We start from the raw sequence: 21,252 nt of genomic DNA, 5'->3' as shown, positions 1-21,252 counted from the left end.
ACAACAATTAATAATTTTGGGGGTAAAAAAAGAAATAAAAAAAATGAAAAAGAAATTACTCAGCCTGTGACTTGGTAATGTTTTGCCTGCCAGGGGGGGAATTCTCCTAATGGTGTGACGGCTCGTGAAAACTATCAATAGATGATTTTCAAATGAAAAAACTATTGAAGACTACAGATATAAGGACAGTTTGAGCTCATTTTCAATATTATAATCCTCTGAATGCACATACTAGGCTGTGAGATGAGTCACATCTCACATGCTTCTGTGAACATTTTTGTAAAATAAAATGTGTCGTTGTCATGTCATTTTCATCCTCTTATCCGGGGCCTGTTCGCTGAGGCAGCAGTCTTAGGAGAGAACTCCAGACTTCCCTCTCCACGGACACTTCCTCCAGCTCCTCCGGGGGGAACCCCGAGGCGTTCACCGGCCAGCTGAGAGACATAGTCCGTCCAGTGTTTCTTGGGTCTTTCCCAGGCCTCCTCTCGGTGGGACATGCCTGAAACACCTCCCTAGGTAGGCGTCCTGGAGGCATGCGAAACAAATGCCCGAGCCACCTCAGCTGACTTCTCTCGATGTGGAGGAGCAGCGTCTCTACTCTGAGCTCCTCCTGGGTGACAGGAGCTCCTCACCCTGTCTATAAGGGTGCACCCTGTCACCCTGCGAAGGATACTCATTTCGGCCTCTTTTATCCGAGATCTTGACCTAAAGCTCATGATCATAGGTGAGAGTAGGAACGTAGATTGACTGGTAAATCGAGAGCTTTGTCTTTCGGCTCAGCTCCTTCACCACAACGGACCGATATATCGACCACATTACCGCTGCCGCTGTGCCACTGCACCGATCCGCCTGTTAATCTCACGCTCCATCCTTCCCTCACTCAACAAAATCCCAAGATACTTGAATTCCTTCACCTGGGGTAAGGACTTTCCTCCAACCTGGATATGTCAAACCACCTTTTTCCAGTTTTCTCAGACTTGGAGGTGCTGATTCTCATCCCAGCCCATCTCACCCCATCATCATCTGCGAATGCCCAAGATGAAATCCTGTGGTCCCCGAACCGGATCACCTTCAGCCCAAGGCTGCACTTTGAAATTAAGAACAGAATTGGTGACAAAGGGCAGCCCTGCCAGAGTCCAACATGCACTGGAAACAAGTCTGACTTATTGCCGGCAATGCGAACCAAACTCCTACACTGTTCATACACGGACGAGGCAGCCCTTAACAAAGCGCCTCTGACCCCATACTGGTGAGGAGGATCCGGACGATGGTTAAACCTAGGATCCAGGAGAAACAATGTGGTTTTCAGCTGGGCCGTGGCGCACTGTAAAATAAAATAATAAAAAAATTAAGCACTTACATGATGAACCAATAAAATGAAAACAGTAATAATGAATACCAGAAAGCAGTATATATTAATATCTATTGATACCAAGTGAAACAATTGCCTAAATAACTAAAAAATTGTTATTTTTAATAGTTAAGGGTTAAAAAAAATCTTGGTTGCTGTATATCTGGCTACTTTTGATTTAACATCCAAGTTTTGGAACATCCTCTTGCATTTGAACAGGACGTTCAGGACTGAGAGGTCTTATACTTGATGTCTTTTTAAAAGCTGAGCACAGTGCACCATATGTGGAGTGACTCATGGGTAAAAAAGGGCCCTCTGGCCTGCTGGCAAACTCTTTGTGTGCAATTTATCTCCTGGTGCCAGTTTGTCTCCTCCGTTACTGACTGTACAACACAGCACTTCTTCTCCGTAGATATATCTCATCAAATTATATGCGTCTTCTCCATTCCACTATTCAAAAAGCAGAGTCTTGTTTTGATTTCTCACTGTGTTCTGTGTTTTATTAAAAGATGTGCTTTGCCTGATTTTCGCCATTTCTTTTATGCTTATTCCACCTGCTTTATTATTTTTGTTCTGCTTTGGTGTTTCTCCTCATTTTGTGAGTCATTAGGCAAAGATGGTCCTCCAAACAGCTGTGCTCCAGAATTATATATACTGCTGAAGGGGGAAATGATGTGATGCTACATTAAAAAGAGCATGGGGTTTTGATGGACTGCTCCTTTTTTCTTTTGTTATGCAGGGCATCGATGAAGGACCAGAAGGACTGAAGCTCATCTCGGACATCATTCGGGAGAAAATGGGCATCGATGTCAGTGTCCTGATGGGGGCCAACATTGCAAACGAAGTAGCAGCTGAAAAGTTCTGTGAAAGCACCATTGGTGAGTGTTAAAGAAAGTTTAGTGTTTTTAACAACTCCCCTAGAGTTAAAGCATTGAGTTTTACCATTTTTGAATAAATTCTGCCAATCTCCTGGGGCCTCATGTATCAACGCTGCGTACGCACAAAAACTTTGCGTACGCCTGGTTTCACGCTCAGAATCGCTCACGTTTGGATTTACTAACAATGAACTGAACGTGGGAATGTGCGCAGCTTCACGGCAGCTTTCTGGCTGGCGTACGCACATTTTTTGTGCGTGTCTGTTTTATTTCCATTGGCGACTCCTAGAGGCAGTTGTATTAAATTGCTCTCTACAAAGTTTCTGAGCCTTGCAATGGCAGCTGTATGAGACGGGTTCATCTAGTAGGTATGTAAGGTTTCCATACCATACATTTGAGCAGCTAAACATTAAAGCACAATTTGCAGCGGTCGCCTGTTTTCCCAATGTAATCTGAGCAATCTACCGCACGCACATTGCTAAAAAGACACTATCTGAAGATGAATTTGCATGCGTGAATCAGAAACATTTCCATTCAATACATGTGCAAATAAAATATGATGCACAAACTTATTATTGATTCCTACTTGTCTTTCTCGTGATAAATAGATGGCAAAATCTGATATGTAGCGGGGGAAAAAATAAGAAAGAGTTCATCAGACGCTGGATTCGAGCCAAGTTCATGCTTGAACGTATCAATACATGATCACATGCGTCTTACGAGTTGCGCCACTGAGACTGTTAAGGGTCCTGCAACATTTTACAGATATAAACCACACTATTTTTTTTTTTTTTAATGCACTGTGCGATGTTCAGACCCAATTGTGTTAACCGCATCAGCTAAACTCTCCCACTCTATTTTTTTCTTTTGTTGTTAATTCCGGAGAACAAACTTGCAAATAACACCGCTTTTCTCCGGTCTACCTCCGAAAGCAGCACCTCCAATTCACATTCTGTTCAAAGTTTCTCTTTTTGCTTGATTTTGCCATTGCTTTTTCGTTGGGTTTTGCCATTAGCATAGTCATTAGCATATTCATACGGGGGAGGAGGCAGGAGGGGTTTTGTGCTCGTGCATGTTGCGCTCAGTTTCACGTTTATTCGGATGTACAAAAGAATATGCGTGAGATTCGGCGTACGCAGTGTTTCATACATCTGAATTTTTTTCTGCTTACGCACATTTACAGCTTTGTGCGTACGCAATGTTTTAGTAAGATTTCCACGCAAGTCTTCGTACATGAGGCCCCAGGTCTGGGAGGAGCACATTTAGCTTAGCTTAGCATAGATCATTGAATTGGATTAGACTATTAGCATCTGGCTCAAAAAAAAAGTTTAAAACCTTAAAAATCAACCAAAACTCAAAAATAGTTTTTAAGTATTACTTAACCCATCTAACTAACGAATAGTTAAAAGGCATTTTTTTTTTTGGAAATTAGCTTGGCTTAGCATAGGTTGTTGAATCAGATAAGACCATTAGCATCTGGCTCAGAAATGTATATGAAAGCTTTGATAATTTTCCTATTTAAGCTTGAATCTTCTGTAGTTACATCATGTACTAAGACTCGGGTCAGGCAAATTCTGCTGACATTTAGTATCATAACTAAAAACTTGAATGGAGAAAAAAAAAAGTATTTTATTATTATTTAATGTTTATGATGCAAATCCAATTAGAATTGATAAATAAAGCAAGTCTCTCCTAATTATACATCTACAAAAAGACAGAAAATACCACTTTACAAACTGTATCATAATTAAATCACATTTCCATATCAGTCAAAAATATTCCTTAAATTAAAAACTGAATAAATATAAATTTACACAAGTAAATAAATAGATAGACTCAGTGATGAGCTAAAAATATATGAATTTCTGTGCACGCAGATTTTGTGTGGACCTAACAAAGGGTTGTTGCTAGATCGGATATGGTTGGGGCCAGAATTTAATTATTTATATTTTTTATTAAATTTCCTATTTATTGTATTTTATTAACGTCTACCCCCACCCCAACCCTAAACCCAACCGTCACAGTAATGTAAAAACAGTAGTTGTACCAAGTATTATTAGTTATTTAAAAAAATTAACATAAACATAAAATATATTTGTTATCTATTAAATTACCTAATAAATTGTATTTTTAACGCATAACCCTAAACGTCACACTACTGTAAAAATATTCTTTATTGCTGTACAGTGTCATAAAAAAAGCTGCTATATTAATGTGCATATCGCACTTCCGTCCGGCCGCATATCCGATTTAGACTTTACCCTAACAAAGACCGACAAAAAAAAAAGCTGCCCTAAACTTACACCACCAATTAGAATGTAATATCTAGAATCTATTGTAATATCATTGCTTCTGCTGCAGCCATGGTACAGCAGCAAAGTTTCTTGATTATTACGATGATGAATGATCATAATTTTTGTATTTCAGTTAGTTTGTTTGTCTGTAGCTGCTGTTGCTTTGTTTTAGTTTTTCAATCATTTAGGTTTTTTATTTTTATTAAGTTAAGTGATTTTTGACCAGCAGTATTAGCCGTAGTTTTAGGTTTTATTCACTAAAATAATCTTGTTTCTCACACAGCAAAAAAATTGATGTTTAATGTTTAAGCTTCTTTGAGCAATTGAACACAAATTAGCATTGAATATCAGTATTAACATTAATAAAATCTATTAATCTATAAAGTGGTTTTGTCTCTTCAGAAACACAGACACATAACAGAGACAAATCCTCACATTTCATAAAAAATATTTTCATTTAAATTCAGAAGATGAATAAAAGTCATGAGATAACCACAATAAAAATGATAACCGCGGGCAATCTCAGCAAATGTTTTCTTCGATCTGCAGGCAGCAAAGTGTTAGAGAACGGCCTCTTGTTCAAAGATCTCCTGCAGACGCCTAACTTCAGGATCACTGTGGTGGATGATGCTGATACAGTGGAGCTCTGTGGAGCCCTCAAGGTAAATATCAGTCTTGTCTTGCTGCTCATCCCAGGGGAAATTTCTTGATTCAGGCACCTGAGATGCAGGGCTTCGAGGGCACGACTCAGACCTCTGTGTAAAGAACAGCTTGTGCTGGTGAATTTACAATTAGGTGCTGCTAGGCTGATGTTTTTCTCCTAAATATGTTGTAAAAAGCATTGTAATATTGGCAAGCTTTGACAAATAGTATTGGTTACTGGGATAAGATTTGCTATCATTCACTCAACCTTTATGTGGACTTTCTGTGAGACATAAAACCAAAACTGCTAGGTTACCAAAATGATTAAAAATACATATTAAAAAAGTTTATATATTTATAAAAATCTAGTTTTTGTAAATTAACTCTTTATTTTGTTAACTCTTTTACTCTATATGTGTATATATGTTTGTATTTGTAATTTTTTTATCATTACAAAAATTTATTGCAATTGATTGTATTGCAATCTAGCAAAGCTAACGTCCTTGATTTTTGAAGGAATATATAAGATTGAAGTATTGGAGTATTGGCAACTAAAAAATAAGTATTTACCTTTACAGGAATAAATGACACATTAATATAGAAAACATTACAGTAATAATGTACTAATGTGTTGGCTGTGTTTTAACTCAAGTAAAGCATACAACATCTTACCAAAATTTGTACCAAACATAAAACTCTTACTTACATCTTACTAACTTCTACTATTAAAACAAAGGTCCCCAAGCTTTTTGGTCAACACTTAACACTTTTACCATCGGGTGGGGGTGTTGGGAATATGTAGATTGCTAGGTGACCACTGTTTTTTCAGAGTATGGCAAGCTGACAAAACATTGCTGAAACTCTGATACAAGCTTTATTTATGGAGAAAATTGAAAAGCAATGCAGTGTTTGGGTGTTCTGTGTTTGTCTGAGATAATTAGTCTACCGAAATGTTTATATTCCATAAAAAAAGTATGAAGGTGATCGATCAGTTATTGTCATGTGACTTGTGGTGCGCTCCCGGATGAACTTGCACGCAGAAAAGATATGATATTTGAATGGGCCCAATGGCCGTCATCATTTGTGATCGCCAGTTGATCTTCTTGCGCAGACATGCTAGATTCACCTGATTTGTTGACAAATGAGTTGCGGATCTATTCCTTGGCAGCTTGTGGGTCCTTTACTGGGGTTTTTCCCCTTTGCAAAGAAACTTTCCAAAGACGCCTTTTTCTTACTCATTTTGCTAGCTTGTGGGTTACATTTTGGCGCTGAAGTGACCAAGATGTATTCGCGAGAATATGGTCATTTTTCAAAATAAAAGATTAAAAACAAATAATTAATGATTTCTTGTGTGGCCCGGTACCAGTTGATCCACAGACCAGTACCGGTCCCTGCCCCGGGAGTTGAGGACCACTGTACTATAATGCTAAAAAGCTAGATTTGTCTTTTATGAGAGCTGTTCCGATACAGATACTAGTATCTGAAATACTCACCGATACTGCAAACATTGGTATTGGTAAGCATTTGAAACCAAAAACCAACCTGATATCATCTCTTTAAACGAGACATGCACCCGTTAGCTTTGTTTAGCACTGCAAACACGGAGTCAGCTCTTCTTCCCTGCTCAGAGAGTGTTACGCACTTTTTATTTTAAAAAAAAGTTTCTTAGTTTTACATTTCAAAGAGGTTATTTCTGTATTGTTCATATTCATTTGCTAATTCATGCATGAGTTTTATGCGTTTATGCTATAAGATTTAGAATTTTTTTTTTTCAGTTCAGTCTTTGATTTGTAGCTAAACTTGTTTCAATATGTTGAATAACTGATAATAAATGACAGATAATAAAAATATTCTAGTTCACTGCATGTATTAGCTCATGTTTTATAAAGGTATCATTTTGAAACACACCGTAAATTAATTCTGTCAGTTTATACAGGACTAGTAGTATACACACGACTGTTTCTACAGATACACACTCGGTGATCGGCTCAGTACTCTGTATTGCCAATACACTCAGCTCAGGTATCAGAGTCCGTATCGGAAAGTGAAAAATTGCTTAAAATCAATAGCAAATCATATTCATGGGAACAATGTACCATTCTGACATGCTTTTCTTCCTCATTTCTCCCTGGTTCAGAACATTGTAGCAGTGGGCGCAGGTTTCTGTGATGGTCTGCAGTGCGGAGACAACACCAAAGCGGCCGTTATTCGCCTGGGTTTGATGGAGATGATCGCTTTCGCCAAACTTTTCAGCAAAGACGACTCCGTGTCCTCTGCCACCTTCCTGGAGAGCTGCGGCGTGGCAGACCTCATCACCACCTGCTATGGAGGACGAAACCGACGCGTCGCAGAGGCTTTTGCCAAGACCGGGAAGGTAAAAGAAAAAAACCCATCCATATCCCTTCCTGTCTGACGATATGCAATGTAGAGTTTATTGATTGAAGGATGGCGCTGAATATTTGCCATATGATACGATCAATACAGACATGTTTTTTTTTTTTTTTTGCAGAGCATTGAGGAACTGGAGAAGGAGATGTTAAATGGACAAAAGCTTCAGGGACCGTTGACTTCTGCTGAGGTCTACCATATTCTCAAACAGAAGGGCCTGGTGGAGAAGTAAGTTTTTTGGTTATATATTTAAAATTATTCTGTATATACAGTTGATGTCAAAATTATTTGCTCTCCAGTGAATTTTTTCTGTTTCAAATATTTCCAAAATGATGTTTATCAGAGGGCTTCCAGAACATTTCAGACTGCACTGACATTTCAGCCCGGAGCGTTCTGTGGGTTAAAGAACTCTCTCTGGGGCACAGTGTTCTTTGTCTAGATGCATTTGCAAAAACTGGTGAAATCTAAAATGTGCATTACTCCCCAGGTTCCCCCTGTTCACGGCTGTTTATCAGATCTGTTTCAAGGACAAACCAGTTCAGGACATGATCACCTGTCTGCAGAGCCATCCAGAGCACTTGTGAGAAAAAAAAACCTCAGTGTCCTCCTGTTAGGTGGTCCTACCTCTAATACTTCTCATTTTTACATTGATATACTCATGAATTGTTATACTTTAAAGGGATAGTTCACCCAAAATTGAGTTTAAGTAATTTTTCCCCACTCAGTAGAACATTAAAGTTGAACATCTACTGTTAGTGAGTCCAAAAAACCTATGCAGGGAAAACAAAGTAATACCCATGGTTCTGGACGATACAATGAGGTCTTACTAAGCAAAATGATTGGTTTCTGCAAGACATTAGCATTATTACATTTGAATCCAAATAGATATTTTGAAAAATGTTGAAGTTTGAACAGACGATGGTCACCATTGACTGCAAAAGTGTTGAAAAAAATACTATGAAAGTTAATTGTGACCATCGTCTGGAAGTGGAAGTCAATAGTGACCAGTCGATTTAGAAGTAAACTTCTCATTTAATCTATCATAACGAGCCGCAGGTATTAATTTACTTTTACCTGTGTATGTTCTTTGACTCTCAAAGTGACAATGGAATTGACTTGCGTTTTATGAATCACCTTGATTTCACCCGAAACCAGCTTGAATGTTCCACTAAAAATAAAAAAAGATGTGAAGGTGAATAAATTGGCAGAGAATTTTCCATTTTGGATGAACTATCCCTTTAAGCTTTTCTTTTCGTCCAAGGTCTAGGTCTACACTAATGGTTAGGCTTGAACTCAGGGGTTTGTTTCCAACCCAACAGCTTTTGTTATTATTACATGACATTTTTTTAATAGGGGATCATGTGTTATTCCATTTAAGCCGTTATGCAGCTTTTAACTGTTTTCTCTCTGTCTGACTGCCCTCTTGTGGATGATCCACAATTAAACCTCACTGACAGACGAGATCAAATGGCTCTTTTTTAAATGACCATTGAGATCTAACTATAAAGACTCGCACTCCATGTCCACATCAAGAGCAAAACGACACGACCAGAATGCCTCAATTATATTTGACCATCTTGTAGAACCAGCATTATACAACTTTCCTTAAGAAAACCTGAGAGTTTTTAATACTTAGTTTGACCCAAGGGCACAATTTAGTTATAAAACGAAGTAAACTATTTATATTTTCCATTTTAACGACTGTGTTGATGAATGCTAAACTGCCACTTAATGCGTATTAACACATTAGATTAAAGGAACTCATTTTACAACTCCTCCAGAGTTAAAACAGTTGAGTTTTAACATTTATAATTCAGCCAATCTCCGGGTCTGGCTTTTAGCTTAGCTTAGCTTAGCATAAAGCATTGAATTAGATTAGACCATTAGCATCTCATGAAAAAAAAAGAGCTTTAATAATTTTCCTTTGTTTATTATGCCAAAAGGGGAGAAGACCAAACCCAGAGTTTGCCTGAAAGTGTTAAAAAATGGTAAAAACCAACTGTTTAGCTCTAGGGGAGATATTAAATTAGCCTATTTCCGAAAAAATAGTGCAGTGAACCTTTTAGTTAAAGTAGATTTCTATAATTGTTAAGATGCCTTTTAACTATTCATTAGTCTGGAGCATTTCTTAGACCGGTTAAATAACACTTGAACATACTTTTTTTTTTGGTTTGAGGTCGATTTATGAGGTGTTAAATGACAATCTATCCTAAAAATGGCCTCAAATCAATCATCTCAACCCATTTCAAAACATAAGTGCTTTCAAGACTTTTCAAGGGAACATGAGAACTTGTTACAGAACAACAATGTTAAAGTTTTTATCGTGTTATGTTTAAAATAATACTGTGTCGCATATCTAGGCTTTACCAAAGCATTTCAGTCTTATTGGAAACCCCCCAATCTATTTAGTATCCTGTTAAAGTGATTACATAACACAATAACCTACAAATTATTATTTTTACTACTCACATTTCTAATATTAGTATTAAAAATTCTTGCATAATCTGTAGTTGTACTGTGAAGAACGAAGAAACGATTTACTAAGTTTTGTATTTTCAAATGAGAGACTGTTTTATGGGAAAAGTTAGTGTTTGGATCCATAATGGCCTTTTTTAGCACTTTATTGTGCTTGTAGATCTATTAGATCCATAGCTAACACATAAAGACTAGCTCTTAGCATGTATCTGTTACAGTGTGTGTTTATATAAGAGTTTGAATCATACTACAAGTATTAAACTGTGCATACTGTATGTTGTACTGTGTGTAACACTCCGGTGGATGAACTATTTAAACATGTTCCATGTTTTTTTTTTTTTTTTGGCAACCCGTCCTGTATGTCATCAAAGCTGAACAATATTTCAAATGCTGCTTTAAGAAGAAACTAATAAAATGATATTGTGCAAAAATGTTTTAGTAATTATTTATGTTGGTTAAAGCAGGATGTAAAATTTTACATGGAAGTTTTAGGATGTCACTTGCTCGATATTTTCTCTTTTCTAATCATTATCTGTAAACCCTAGAGATAGTTATGCTTGAAAATCTCAATGGATCAGCATTTTTTAATAATAATACAGTATAAAGTGGCTGGGATTGTATGTTAGTATATTAAAAAATGTCTTGTGTTTTCATTCATTCATTTTTTTTCAGCTTAGTTCCTTTATTAATCTGGGGTCGCCACAGCGGAATGAACTGCCAACTTATCTAGCATTTGTATTACGCAGCAGATGCCCTTCCAGCTGCAACCCATCACTGTAAAACATATGTATTTTGGCACGTAGAAATATATACACTACCTGACAAAAGTCGTCTTGGCAATCCCAGTTGTAAGAGTAAAAAATAACTTGACTTCTAGTTGATCATTTGGAAAAGTGGCAGAAGGTAGATTTTTCCTATGAATCATCTATTGAAGCATCCCAATCGTTACAAATACTGCAGAAAACCTATTGGAACCCACATGAACCCTAGATTCTCACTGAAATCTGTTTGGTGAAGGAAAAATCACAGGGGCATGCGAGAGATCTGCAGAGTGGATGGCAACATCAACAGACTGAGGTATCAAGGCAAATTCTTCAGCAGGATAACGCTACTCATACTTCTCCACATCGAAGTTCCTGAAAGCAAAGAAGGTCAAGGTGCTCCAGGATTGGCTAGTTCAGTCACCAGACATGATCATTATTGATCATGTCTGGGGTAAGATGAAGAAGGAGGCATTGAAGATGACTCCAAAGAATCTGGATGAACTGTAGGAGTCCTGCAAGAATGCTTTCTTTGCCATTCAAGATGACTTTGTTATTACATTATTTGAGTCATTGCAAAGATGTATGGATGCAGTCCTCCAAGCTCATGGAAGTCAGACACAATATTCATTCTTTTTCCACTGCACCTTGACTTTATATTCTATAATGTACATTATTTCAGTTAAGTGACAAGACTTTTGACTAACCAGTCAGATCTTAATGTCCTAATTGAATAATTAAAAATCAAAGCATGATCATATTGTATTTTGGTAAATTAAGTGTAATCTAGAGGCCTTTGCCTTTCATAAGAGCCACCTCTGATACCAAATGATCAACAAGAAGTCAAGTTATTAATTGTTGTTCGTAATACTTGGTTAGGCGACAAGATATTTTTCAGGCCGTGAACAATGCTCAGCATAATTGAGTACACCCCATTTTGTAAACAAACATTTGTATCCATTTCTCAGTGAAATATATGTATGTAATATGTTTTGGTGCATTTGAACTAAACATATATTTATTAAAAAAAAAAGTTTTAGTTAAAAATATTGACAAAGTAACTTATGTATTTGTATAATGATGTGTCGGTGATCTATGTGCCAATCTTTTTTTTTGTCCATAAAATATACATTTAATCAGCCTGGTAATTATGCCAAAGTACTCTTTCTTTTTCTTACCTAAACACTAACTTAAAATAAAAGCATTTTTTCAGAACTGCAAAACAATATGAATGGTGGTAAAAACATTTTATTCCCAAATGCATGTTTTCCCTGAATGTAACACAATGTGTAATAATAAAAACTCCAAAGTCCCAGAATCAGGGATTTTGGGTGCCATCTGCTTAAAAAAAAAAAAAGAATAATAAAAGCAAATTTGCGCCGCTCCATTATAGAAGCCATATATGTACATCCTGTTGAACATTTTCAACGGGACAGTTTCATTTCTATGAAACATTAAAGAGCCTCTTTAAAATGTTGTCTATGTTCAATATTCCATCATATTTGCATGTCAGATTAACCCAATGTTTGGTTCACACACCCATCAAAATATATCATTAATGATCAAATGTGTATAATGTATAATTAATGTAAAAGAGGCTCATAATGACTCGTATGTTTAACAAAACGCTTTAACAAATAAGCTGCATGAATTCACTTCCACAAACATCTATTTACATGTATTAACATCTACACACGAAATAGTTTTTTTAAAAAGCAGATTGGTCTTTGCAATCTGACTCAGAGAAACCGCAGACAAACTAGTCTTCCTCATCATCATCATCACCTCCAAATGATAGCAGACTGCTGTTCTTCACTTTCACGCCAGCTTTAGGCTCTTTCTTCTCACCATCCTCGCTTTTCTTCTTCTTGCTAGAGCTGGCAGTAATGCCTTCGAATTTATCAGACGAGCGCTTGACAGGCTTCTTAAAGACGATCTTTCCATCAGATGGAGGCTGTTCATCTGGAGAAAATAAAAGCATTTACTTTAATCAGTGACTTCATATTGAAGACTGCTATATTAGTTTTTTTTTTAACTTGCATCATAACTCAGAGAAATTCAGTGACAACTTGTGACATGCTCACTATATTGTTTCCCATGATACTTTGAATATTCTGCCTGAAATCAGGTAATACGACTTCAAAACAACATTAGCACTATTTATTTGACTGTGAACAATCTTGTATTTTGATAATCATTCCAGATCGCAGCAGCACGAGTGGTCTTTAATGAACCTAAAAGAGCACATGTCACTCCGCTACTCACCCATTTGCACTGGCTGCCAGTTGCTGCTCGCATCAAATTCAAAGCTCTGATGTTTGCCTACCAAGCCACCTCTGGCTCTGCTCCTTCTTATCTGCTCTCACTTCTGCAGATTTATGTGCCCTCCAGAAACTTGCGTTCAGTGAATAAATGTCGCCTCGTGGTTCCATCCCAAAGAGGGAAGAAATCACTTTCCTGAACTCTCGCATTTAATCTGCCCAGTTGGTGGAATGAACTCCCTAACTGCATCAGAACGGCAAAGTCACTTGCTGTCTTCAAGAAATGACTAAAAACTCAACTATTTAGTATATACTTCACTTCCTAATCTGCAATTGCCTCTCTGGCTCTACCATTAACTGTACTCCAAAAAAAACAAAAAAAAAAAACAACAACTTGCATTGCCAACGCTTTCCTTCTTAGACTTTACACACCTGAAACGTGTCTACCGCACTTATTCATTGTTGCTCTTATAGTTGTGTAAATTGCTTCCTTGTCCTCATTTGTAAGTCGCTTTGTATAAAAGCGTCTGCTAAATGACTAAATGTAAATGTAATTTGGTTTCACTATTTAGAATTTGCAAAGAATGCTTTTCTGAAAATGAAATTATTAATATTATTAAGGAGAAAGTCCGAATGTGTGAACATGAAACCAACTTTACCTCCGTGTAGGCTACCATTGCATTACCTGTGTTTTCCTCCTTTGAATCTTTTTTCATCTTCATAACCTCTTCAGCACTCAGATCCCCCTTTTTGAGGACCACGACCTGCGGCATTTCATCTTCTCGGTCACTGTCCCCGCTGTCATCATCACACTGTGGCATCTGCTCCTTCTGCAAAAAAACAAGATTTACTTCATCATTTCATTGTGTAAATAAAAATGACGGACGTGGCAGAGTCTGGAGACACCATAGAAAATGTTCTGCTGCCTAACATCCTCCAGCATGATCGGTTTCGCAGTGGGTCAGTAATAGAGTGGGGTGGCATTTCTTTGGAGGGCCCTAACCCTCCATGCGCTCGCCAAAAGTAGCATGACTGCCATTAGGTACCGATATGAGGTCCTCAGACCCCTTGTGAGACCATTGCCGGTGCAGTTGGCCCTGAATTCCTCTTAACACAAGACAATGCTAGACCTCCTGTGGCTGGAGTGTGTCAGCAGTTCCTGCAAGACGAAGACATTGATACTGTGGACTGGCCCGGCCGTTCCCCAGATCTAAATCCAATTATCCCTCCGTAGATCATCCACCACCTTACCAGGAGCATGCCCAGGGGTTGTAGGGAGGTCATACAGCCATGTGGACACCACACACACTCCTGAGTCTCATTTTGATTTGTTTTAAGGACATTGCATCCAAGTTAAATCAGTCTGTTATGCGTTTTTTTTTACTAATTTTGAGCGTGACTCCAAATTCAGACCTCCTTGTTTTAATAAATTTGATTTCCACTGATGGGCTGCACGATGGCGCAGTGGGTAGCATGATCGCCTCACAGCAAGAAGGTCACCGGTTCGAGCCTCAGCTGGGTCAGTTGCTGTTTCTGCGTGGAGTTTGCATGTTCCTTCCGTGATCGTATGGGTTTCCTCCGAGTGCTCCAGTTTCCCCCACAAGTCCAAAGACATGAATTGGGTAAGCTAAATTATAGTGTTTCCTTTGTGCCAAAATTCCCTTGCCTGCCTCCTGCTTTTTCCCATTTGTCTTCGTCTACTCTCATTACCCACATGTTCAGGAAAATAAGCATTGTTGAACTAATTATGTTGTCTGTTGATGTCAGCCTGATTTTCTGTTTTGTACTGTCAGATTCTCTGAGGTATTCTGTCATCTGATCTGTTGTCCTTATTGTTGTCTATTCATCTTTACTGTCATTCTTACTGTTACATATGCTGTCGTCCTTATGGTCATCTGTTCTATCATCATTACCCTCAGCATTTGATGACAGCATGGACGACAGTAAGAATGACAGTATAAACGACAGCATAGACGACAGTAAGGATGAAAGTATAAATGACGACAGCATAGACGACGGTAAGGATGACATTAAAGATGAACATACAACAATAAGAACAGATCAGATCAGAAAAACCGTCAGGACGACAGATTAAGACATCAACCAACAAAACAAGTTGGGCAATGAGTAGACGAAGACAAATGGGAAATACAAAGCAGAAAGCAGGCAAGGGAATTTTGGCACAAATATAACCTCATACTAAATTGGCCGTGGTATACGTGTGTGAATGAATGTGTATGGATGTTTGCAAGTGATGAGTTGCAGCTTAAACGAATATTTCATTCATTCAGAATCAGATCTAGGATGTGTTATTTTAGTGTTTTCCTTTCATTTTCTTGAGCAGTGTTTATCTAATAGAGGTTGTTTGAAAAACAAGTGAGCTGCCGTACAGGACAATTCGGAGACATGCATTTATTTTACTCATCTTTTTACTCAACATTTACACATCTTCCTATTTTATTTTGGTCCACTCCAGTGAGTACTACTGAGGTGCGATCAAACTGACTTGAAAAAACACTTACTTTGGTCTCCACTGTCGGCCCTTCTTTGAAACCAACATCATTCTTGAATTTCTTCAGGAAAGATGGTTCGGCTGGCTTCACCCATGATACGTTGCCCTTTTTGCTCATTGTGCCTTAGTTAAAATCAGCCTGATAAACTGTAAATGCGCTTAATGTTTCGCAAACACTGGACAGTAAACACACAAGGACCTAGCGTGGAAAGTTAGCGTCATCGATATGCGTCTGTTACTGACCAATCAGCGCACACACTCGTTATTTCTACATTGAGAGGCCACTGTTACAGGATTCCACTTTCCATTACGTATATTTCCTGAAGGGGCGCTTGGAGGCCCATAAAGACGAGTTTTCTAAAAATCCATGTTCATATCACTGCCATTTGTACACTACTAGAACATCCACTACAACATATTAAGTAAACGTATCAATTTGAATGATATTATTTGTGATACAAATACAAGTTTTTGTACGTGGAGCATAAGACGTACTCTTAAATTACTTTGATAGGTCCGTTGTAAACAGCATTGAGAAAAGTAACAGGTACCACATGACACTAATATATTTAGTAGTGGTTTAAATACAATTTTAACACAATAAAGTTAAACATTTTTAAAAAGCAGTTAAACAATACATTTCTATGTATTTTGCAGTTCACCGGTTAAATATGTAGTGGCGTTAAAGTCCCGCCTATATAACGACGCCGTGATTCGTGTCGATTGCCAATCCTGTTTTTTCTATTTCTGTGATTCGCAGTAGGAAGTTTCATTATTAATTTATATGTCTTAAAATGTAAAAGATGGTGGTCAAATAATGATGTTAACGTAGCCCGCTCTTAGTGAGTCGGTAAGACCGAGCTGGAAAGATGTTGCCTGGCGTGTTTTATGCGCTAATGGCGGGGTTTTTGGCAGCTTTAGCTTCATCTTCTGCTAAGTTGTCACTTGGTGCTGATTATCTGAAAGATGTGTGTGAAACAGGACTGAAGATCTGGACAGACAGACAGGGAAACTCTGACGATGCTACAGCTTGTGACTGGGTAAGACGTTGTCTATTCTACCAGAAACGTACATTAGCTGTCCCTGAAATAAAAACAAATACAGTGAATAAAAAGTATTTCATCCCCAAGATGTCTAAAATGGACTAATGGTTGATTTCTGGGAGTTGTTCTGTAAAGGAATATGTCATTCATTTAGTTCTTAGATTGTTTTTCTTTATTTTAACACTTTACAAAGGTAAAAACACTGTCATTGTCCTTGTCCTCAGCCCATTTGAACTGACAGCTTTAATAGTTTTGTTATGCTAAAACTGTTATTTAGAAAAAAAAAAACTTTAGGTTTAGGTTGTTATCATTCACACCAATTGAATAAAAACATGAAATCCTGAATACATTCTACAAATAAATATTACAATCATATAATTCAAATACATTTACAATTGTGCCCATGTTTTTGTCAGTCCTGTCTCATTATAACTCTGAAGTGACATCATTTGATGGAGGAGAAGCTGACAGTGATCAAGGATGCTTTCCATTATTGAATTACATGATTTTATGCTTGTGATTGATCACAGTTGCATATACCTTTGCGGCTGCTGTGTGGAGGTCTTCTGTTTACCTGCAATGCTGTGATGTGGACCTTCTTCTCCAAAGCCCTCCGGCACTCGTCTTCCTCTGCCCGGGCCACTGTGACCACCACTGCCTCAAATTTTATATCCTCTGTGAGTTAAGCTTTTTTTTTTTTTACCTCAAACCTTCAAGTTTATCTGCAAAACTAATTACTTTACTGAATCCTATAAATCTCTGAAACCTTTCCCCCAGAACACATAAAATATTTCAAATGAAATCTGCACAATGGCTAAGCGGTTAGCACTGTCGCCACACAGCAACAAAGTTTCTGTTTCGAGTCTTGGCTGAACCAGGAGGCCTTTCTGTGTGAAGTTTGAATGTTCTCTCCATGGGTTGCATGGGTTTTCTCTGGGTGATCCAATTTCCCCTACAGTCCAGAGACTGCAAAATAAACATGCTAGAGTAATTGGTGGCTCATTTCGCTGTGACAACCCTTGATAAATGGAGTGAGTAAATCCATTCAGTCAAATATTGGTTCTGGACAGAGTACTTTTAGCTTAGCTTAGCATAGATCATTGAATCGTATTAGAGCATTAATGACCATTTCGATAATTTTCCTATTTAAAGCTTGACTCATTCATTTTCTTGTCGGCTTAATCCTTTTAGTAAAAAGGGGTCGCCACAGCGGAATGAACTGCCAACTTATCCAGCAAGTTTTTATGCAGCGGATGCCCTTCCAGCCGCAACCCATCTCTGGGAAACATCCACACACACATTCACACACTCACTCATACACTACGGACAATTTAGCCTACCCAATTTACCTGTACCATATGTCTTTGGACTGTGGGGGAAACCGGAGCACCCGGAGGAAACCCACGCGAAGGCAGGGAGAACATGCAAACTCCACACAGAAACGCCAACTGAGCCGAGGTTCGAACCAGCGACCTTCTTGCTGTGAGGCGACAGCACTACCTACTGCGCCACTGCCTCTCCTAAAGCTTGACTCTTCTGTATTAAATCATTTATTAAGACCGACAGAAAATAAAATTTGTGACATGTTTGAGCGAGATGCTAATGGTTTAATCCGATTCAATGTTTTATGCTCCATCATTATGCCTCTACAAAATTGGCTGAATGGATAAAAAAAATGCTAAAACTCAAATTTTTACAGTTTTTGCCCAATTGTTTACACACATTTTCTGAAAGCATGTCTCATATTGTCAGATCTTTACACACAAAACACACACACACATTGGGCAAAACCTTTCAAGTCTTCCGCAAAATGAAACTGCATTCAAAACGACGTGATTTCTTCTCAATGTGGTGTTTTGTTTTCAAATGACACACACAAGCCATCACATGAATAGAAATTTATAAGAACTTCTTGATCACTGATATGTTTAACGTAAAACACTATGACTACTTCTCCATTCATCATAATGACTTACTGTAAGGCTTTTTTTTTGTTCAATGTTACACTAACTACAGACATACATAGGCCTACAGAAGTGCACTGTAAAATATTTCAGAATATTGTTTTTATACAAAACACACAATTACCAAATATATTTTACTGTATTTTTCCCACAAAAACAGTGTACACAAGTATTTCCTGAATACGGTTACATAAAAAATAAAATAAAATAAAACCCAAAAAAACAGCTATACTGCATCCTCTTTTCTGTTTTGGTCTGGCCAAGCAGTGTGTGTGTGTGTGTGTGTGTGTGTGTGTGTGTGTGTGTGTGTGTGTGTGTGTGTGTGTGTGTGTGTGTGTGTGTGTGTGTGTGTGTGTGTGTGTGTGTGTGTGTGTGTGTGTGTGTGTGTGTGTGTGTGTGTGTGTGTGTGTGTGTGTGTGTGTGTGGATTTCGGTCGTACACATTTCATCCCTCAATTGGTTTGATGAATGGAGATTATAGAGGGAGATAAACAACTAAAAAACATGGGTGGGCAGTGAACCAGTTATGAACCAGATGAGCTTTGATTTCTAATTTGCAATTCTGTGTGACAGGTGTGATGAGTTAGTATGCTGAGTAGGGCAACTGACTTTACAATTTTGAATGACAGTGTGTTCCTTGTGAAAACAAGAGATTTTCTGCATGAAAATTGTGCCAAATGCAGCAAAGTGTGTGTAGTGTTTAAAAAAAAAAGTGTGTTTGAAACCTGCAAGTGTAAAGTAGGAATTGTGCTTGTAGTTTAGCAGAATTGGTTCAGGGGGTTGGTGCATCAGTTACATGTTCTAGTCATTGTGTCTGAAGTACAAGTAATTGTGTGTAAACAATTGGGAAAAGCTGTAACTGTAAAAAAGTTGAGTATTTCTTTAATGTTCCAAAAATGGGCATATTCCATAAGGATATGATTAAAACATGAGGGAAAGCAACTGATGACTAAATGATTATTTATCTGTTAGCCAACCCTTGAATAATTCTTAATGGGTTTTTATTTTCTAGGCTTTCCTTGGACATGTGATCTTCGGTGAAACTCATGCCACACTGTGGTGGGTTGGTATCATTTTGACCCTGACCGGGCTTTTTGTCTTGCATGGATCAACTCCTCAGGCTCCACAGGAAAACGTGGATAAGAAACATGAGTAGATAATACAGGGAGCAACAATGCCTTATCAAATGCTTGAAGTCAATCAAGTCAGACAGCATGAAAGATAAGCACTTAAAGCTAAAAAGGATTATTTATGCAAGACTGCGGTACAAGTATCTTTTATAAGAGCATTGCGGTTCATTTATTAATGTGAGTTTTAGTCATGTGAATGTTGACACGATGCAAAGCTTCGAAATGTGTCTCACTTTGTGCCTGTAGTCAGTAGGTTACTTCAAACTGTGACATGAGATGTTTATATTTCATTCTTATCATTTTTTTTATTTGGTGGGGGGTTGTTGTTGGTTAATAGACCAAATACTATAAAATACTTGTTTAAGCTTTGGAATTAAAACAATTGAAGAAAGATAATTGTGAATTTTATCTCATAATTTGGATTTCCATTTTAAAGTTGAGAGTTTATTTTGTAATTTCAAGACTGTAAAGACTGTAACATTGTGCAAGTTAATAATTAACACATCATAATTTTAGGTTACTGTGAGGAAAAACTGAACTCACAATTGCAAGAAATAAAAGTAGGGTTCTAAGAAAAAACAAAACAAAATCTGTGAGATATAAATGCAGAAGTCTGCCTCTTTTTCTTGCGATTCATTTTTCTCTGAATTGTTTGTCTTGCAGTTTTCATCATTTTCTATGAAATAAGAAACAAAAGCAAACCTTGAATTGTGAAATAAAGTTTCAATATTTTTTGTATAATATTCAATTTTTTTTGTATAATCCTGTGGCAGAAACAGGCTTCCATAGCTGTGAATCACAATTGAGAAATCTTTTACCTACAAGCTTGAGATTTTAAAAGTCTTCTGGAGTAAATCGATTTGAATAAACATTCAATCATTCATTCATTTTCCTTCGGCTTAGTCCCTTATTTGAAGAGTTCACACTTAGCTTATGATTGATTACAAAGCATGTTTGAAAAGCTGTCCAGGAAGAGAGCCCTGAGCTTATAAGATCCTCGTGCCCTGGGCTCCCTCCCATTGCAAGGAGAGAGGGGAGTTTGAGCTCAGGTAGATCTCGAGAACTTCCTTGTCGTAGTAGCTGATGAACAGATCGTGATTGCTCTTAAGAGATAACTTGCTAGGAGCATGTCTTTGGTGCCGATTTGGAATAGTCAGTTAACTTAAGTTGCATGTTCTTGGACGGTGGGAGGAAACCGGGGAACCCGTGGGAAACCCAGGTGAGCACGGGGAGAACGTCAGCTGGATTTGTAAGGACTAGAACCAGTGACGTTCTTGCTGTGAGGCAACAGTGCTGTCCACTGGGCCAACGTGCCACCCGTCTAAGATAGGTGGAGGATTCAATTTATTTTGCCAATTCACCTATAGCGCATGTATTTAGACTGTGTGGGAAACTGGAGCAGGCGGAGGAAACACAAGGGAGAGAACATGCAAACTCCACACATAAATGCCAACTGACAAAATCAATGTCCATTGAGATGATCCTCTTTTCCTTTTCTTGGATGTGTTTGAAATAATAAGAATACTTCCATAGCAGAAATATAAGGCTCTGGCCTTC

At 37.9% G+C, this 21,252-nt stretch overlaps 3 protein-coding genes across 5 annotated transcripts in view; 2 read left to right on the top strand and 1 right to left on the bottom strand.

Moving 5' to 3' along the window:
* gpd1l (glycerol-3-phosphate dehydrogenase 1 like) overlaps positions 1 to 12,005 on the top strand; it is a 21,568-nt gene extending 9,563 nt beyond the window's left edge. For all 3 annotated transcript variants that reach the window (NM_001441714.2, NM_001441715.2, NM_001005934.4), the window contains 5 exon segments: positions 2,091 to 2,229; positions 5,070 to 5,182; positions 7,300 to 7,536; positions 7,672 to 7,778; positions 8,038 to 12,005. In NM_001441714.2, coding sequence (NP_001428643.1) covers positions 2,091 to 2,229; positions 5,070 to 5,182; positions 7,300 to 7,536; positions 7,672 to 7,778; positions 8,038 to 8,134 — 693 coding nt within the window. In that variant the 3' untranslated portion in view covers positions 8,135 to 12,005.
* A 13-nt stretch (positions 12,006 to 12,018) lies between these two features.
* Positions 12,019 to 15,787, bottom strand: zgc:77056. The gene is made up of 3 exons (NM_212698.2): positions 15,570 to 15,787; positions 13,733 to 13,877; positions 12,019 to 12,748 (listed from the first exon to the last, which is right to left on the bottom strand). Exons 1-3 carry the CDS (start codon positions 15,675 to 15,677, stop codon positions 12,546 to 12,548), a joined length of 456 nt encoding a protein of 151 aa, NP_997863.2. The 5' UTR covers positions 15,678 to 15,787; the 3' UTR covers positions 12,019 to 12,545.
* A 497-nt stretch (positions 15,788 to 16,284) lies between these two features.
* tmem42a (transmembrane protein 42a) lies at positions 16,285 to 20,582 on the top strand. The gene is given in 3 exon segments (NM_001386405.2): positions 16,285 to 16,599; positions 17,133 to 17,279; positions 19,578 to 20,582. Coding segments are annotated over 3 exon segments (462 nt in total). The 5' UTR covers positions 16,285 to 16,428; the 3' UTR covers positions 19,722 to 20,582.
* The last annotated feature ends 670 nt before the right edge of the window (positions 20,583 to 21,252 follow it).

This window comes from Danio rerio, chromosome 16 (genome assembly GCF_052040795.2).
Source record: "Danio rerio strain M-AB ecotype USA chromosome 16, GRCz13ab, whole genome shotgun sequence".
In the NCBI taxonomy this organism is placed as follows: domain Eukaryota; kingdom Metazoa; phylum Chordata; class Actinopteri; order Cypriniformes; family Danionidae; genus Danio; species Danio rerio.
Note: the sequence above shows the minus strand (reverse complement) of the source record. Positions and strands in the feature narration are given on the sequence as shown.

Excerpts from the sequence above, each read along its gene's own strand:
- zgc:77056 (NM_212698.2), bottom strand. The coding sequence starts at position 15,677 with ATGAGCAAAAAGGGCAACGTATCATGGGTGAAGCCAGCCGAACCATCT. Across the intron at positions 13,878-15,569 it reads GGCCGACAGTGGAGACCAAA|AAGGAGCAGATGCCACAGTG; the intron begins GTAAGTGTTTTT and ends GTTTTTTTGCAG. Across the intron at positions 12,749-13,732 it reads TTCAAAGGAGGAAAACACAG|ATGAACAGCCTCCATCTGAT; the intron begins GTAATGCAATGG and ends TATTTTCTCCAG.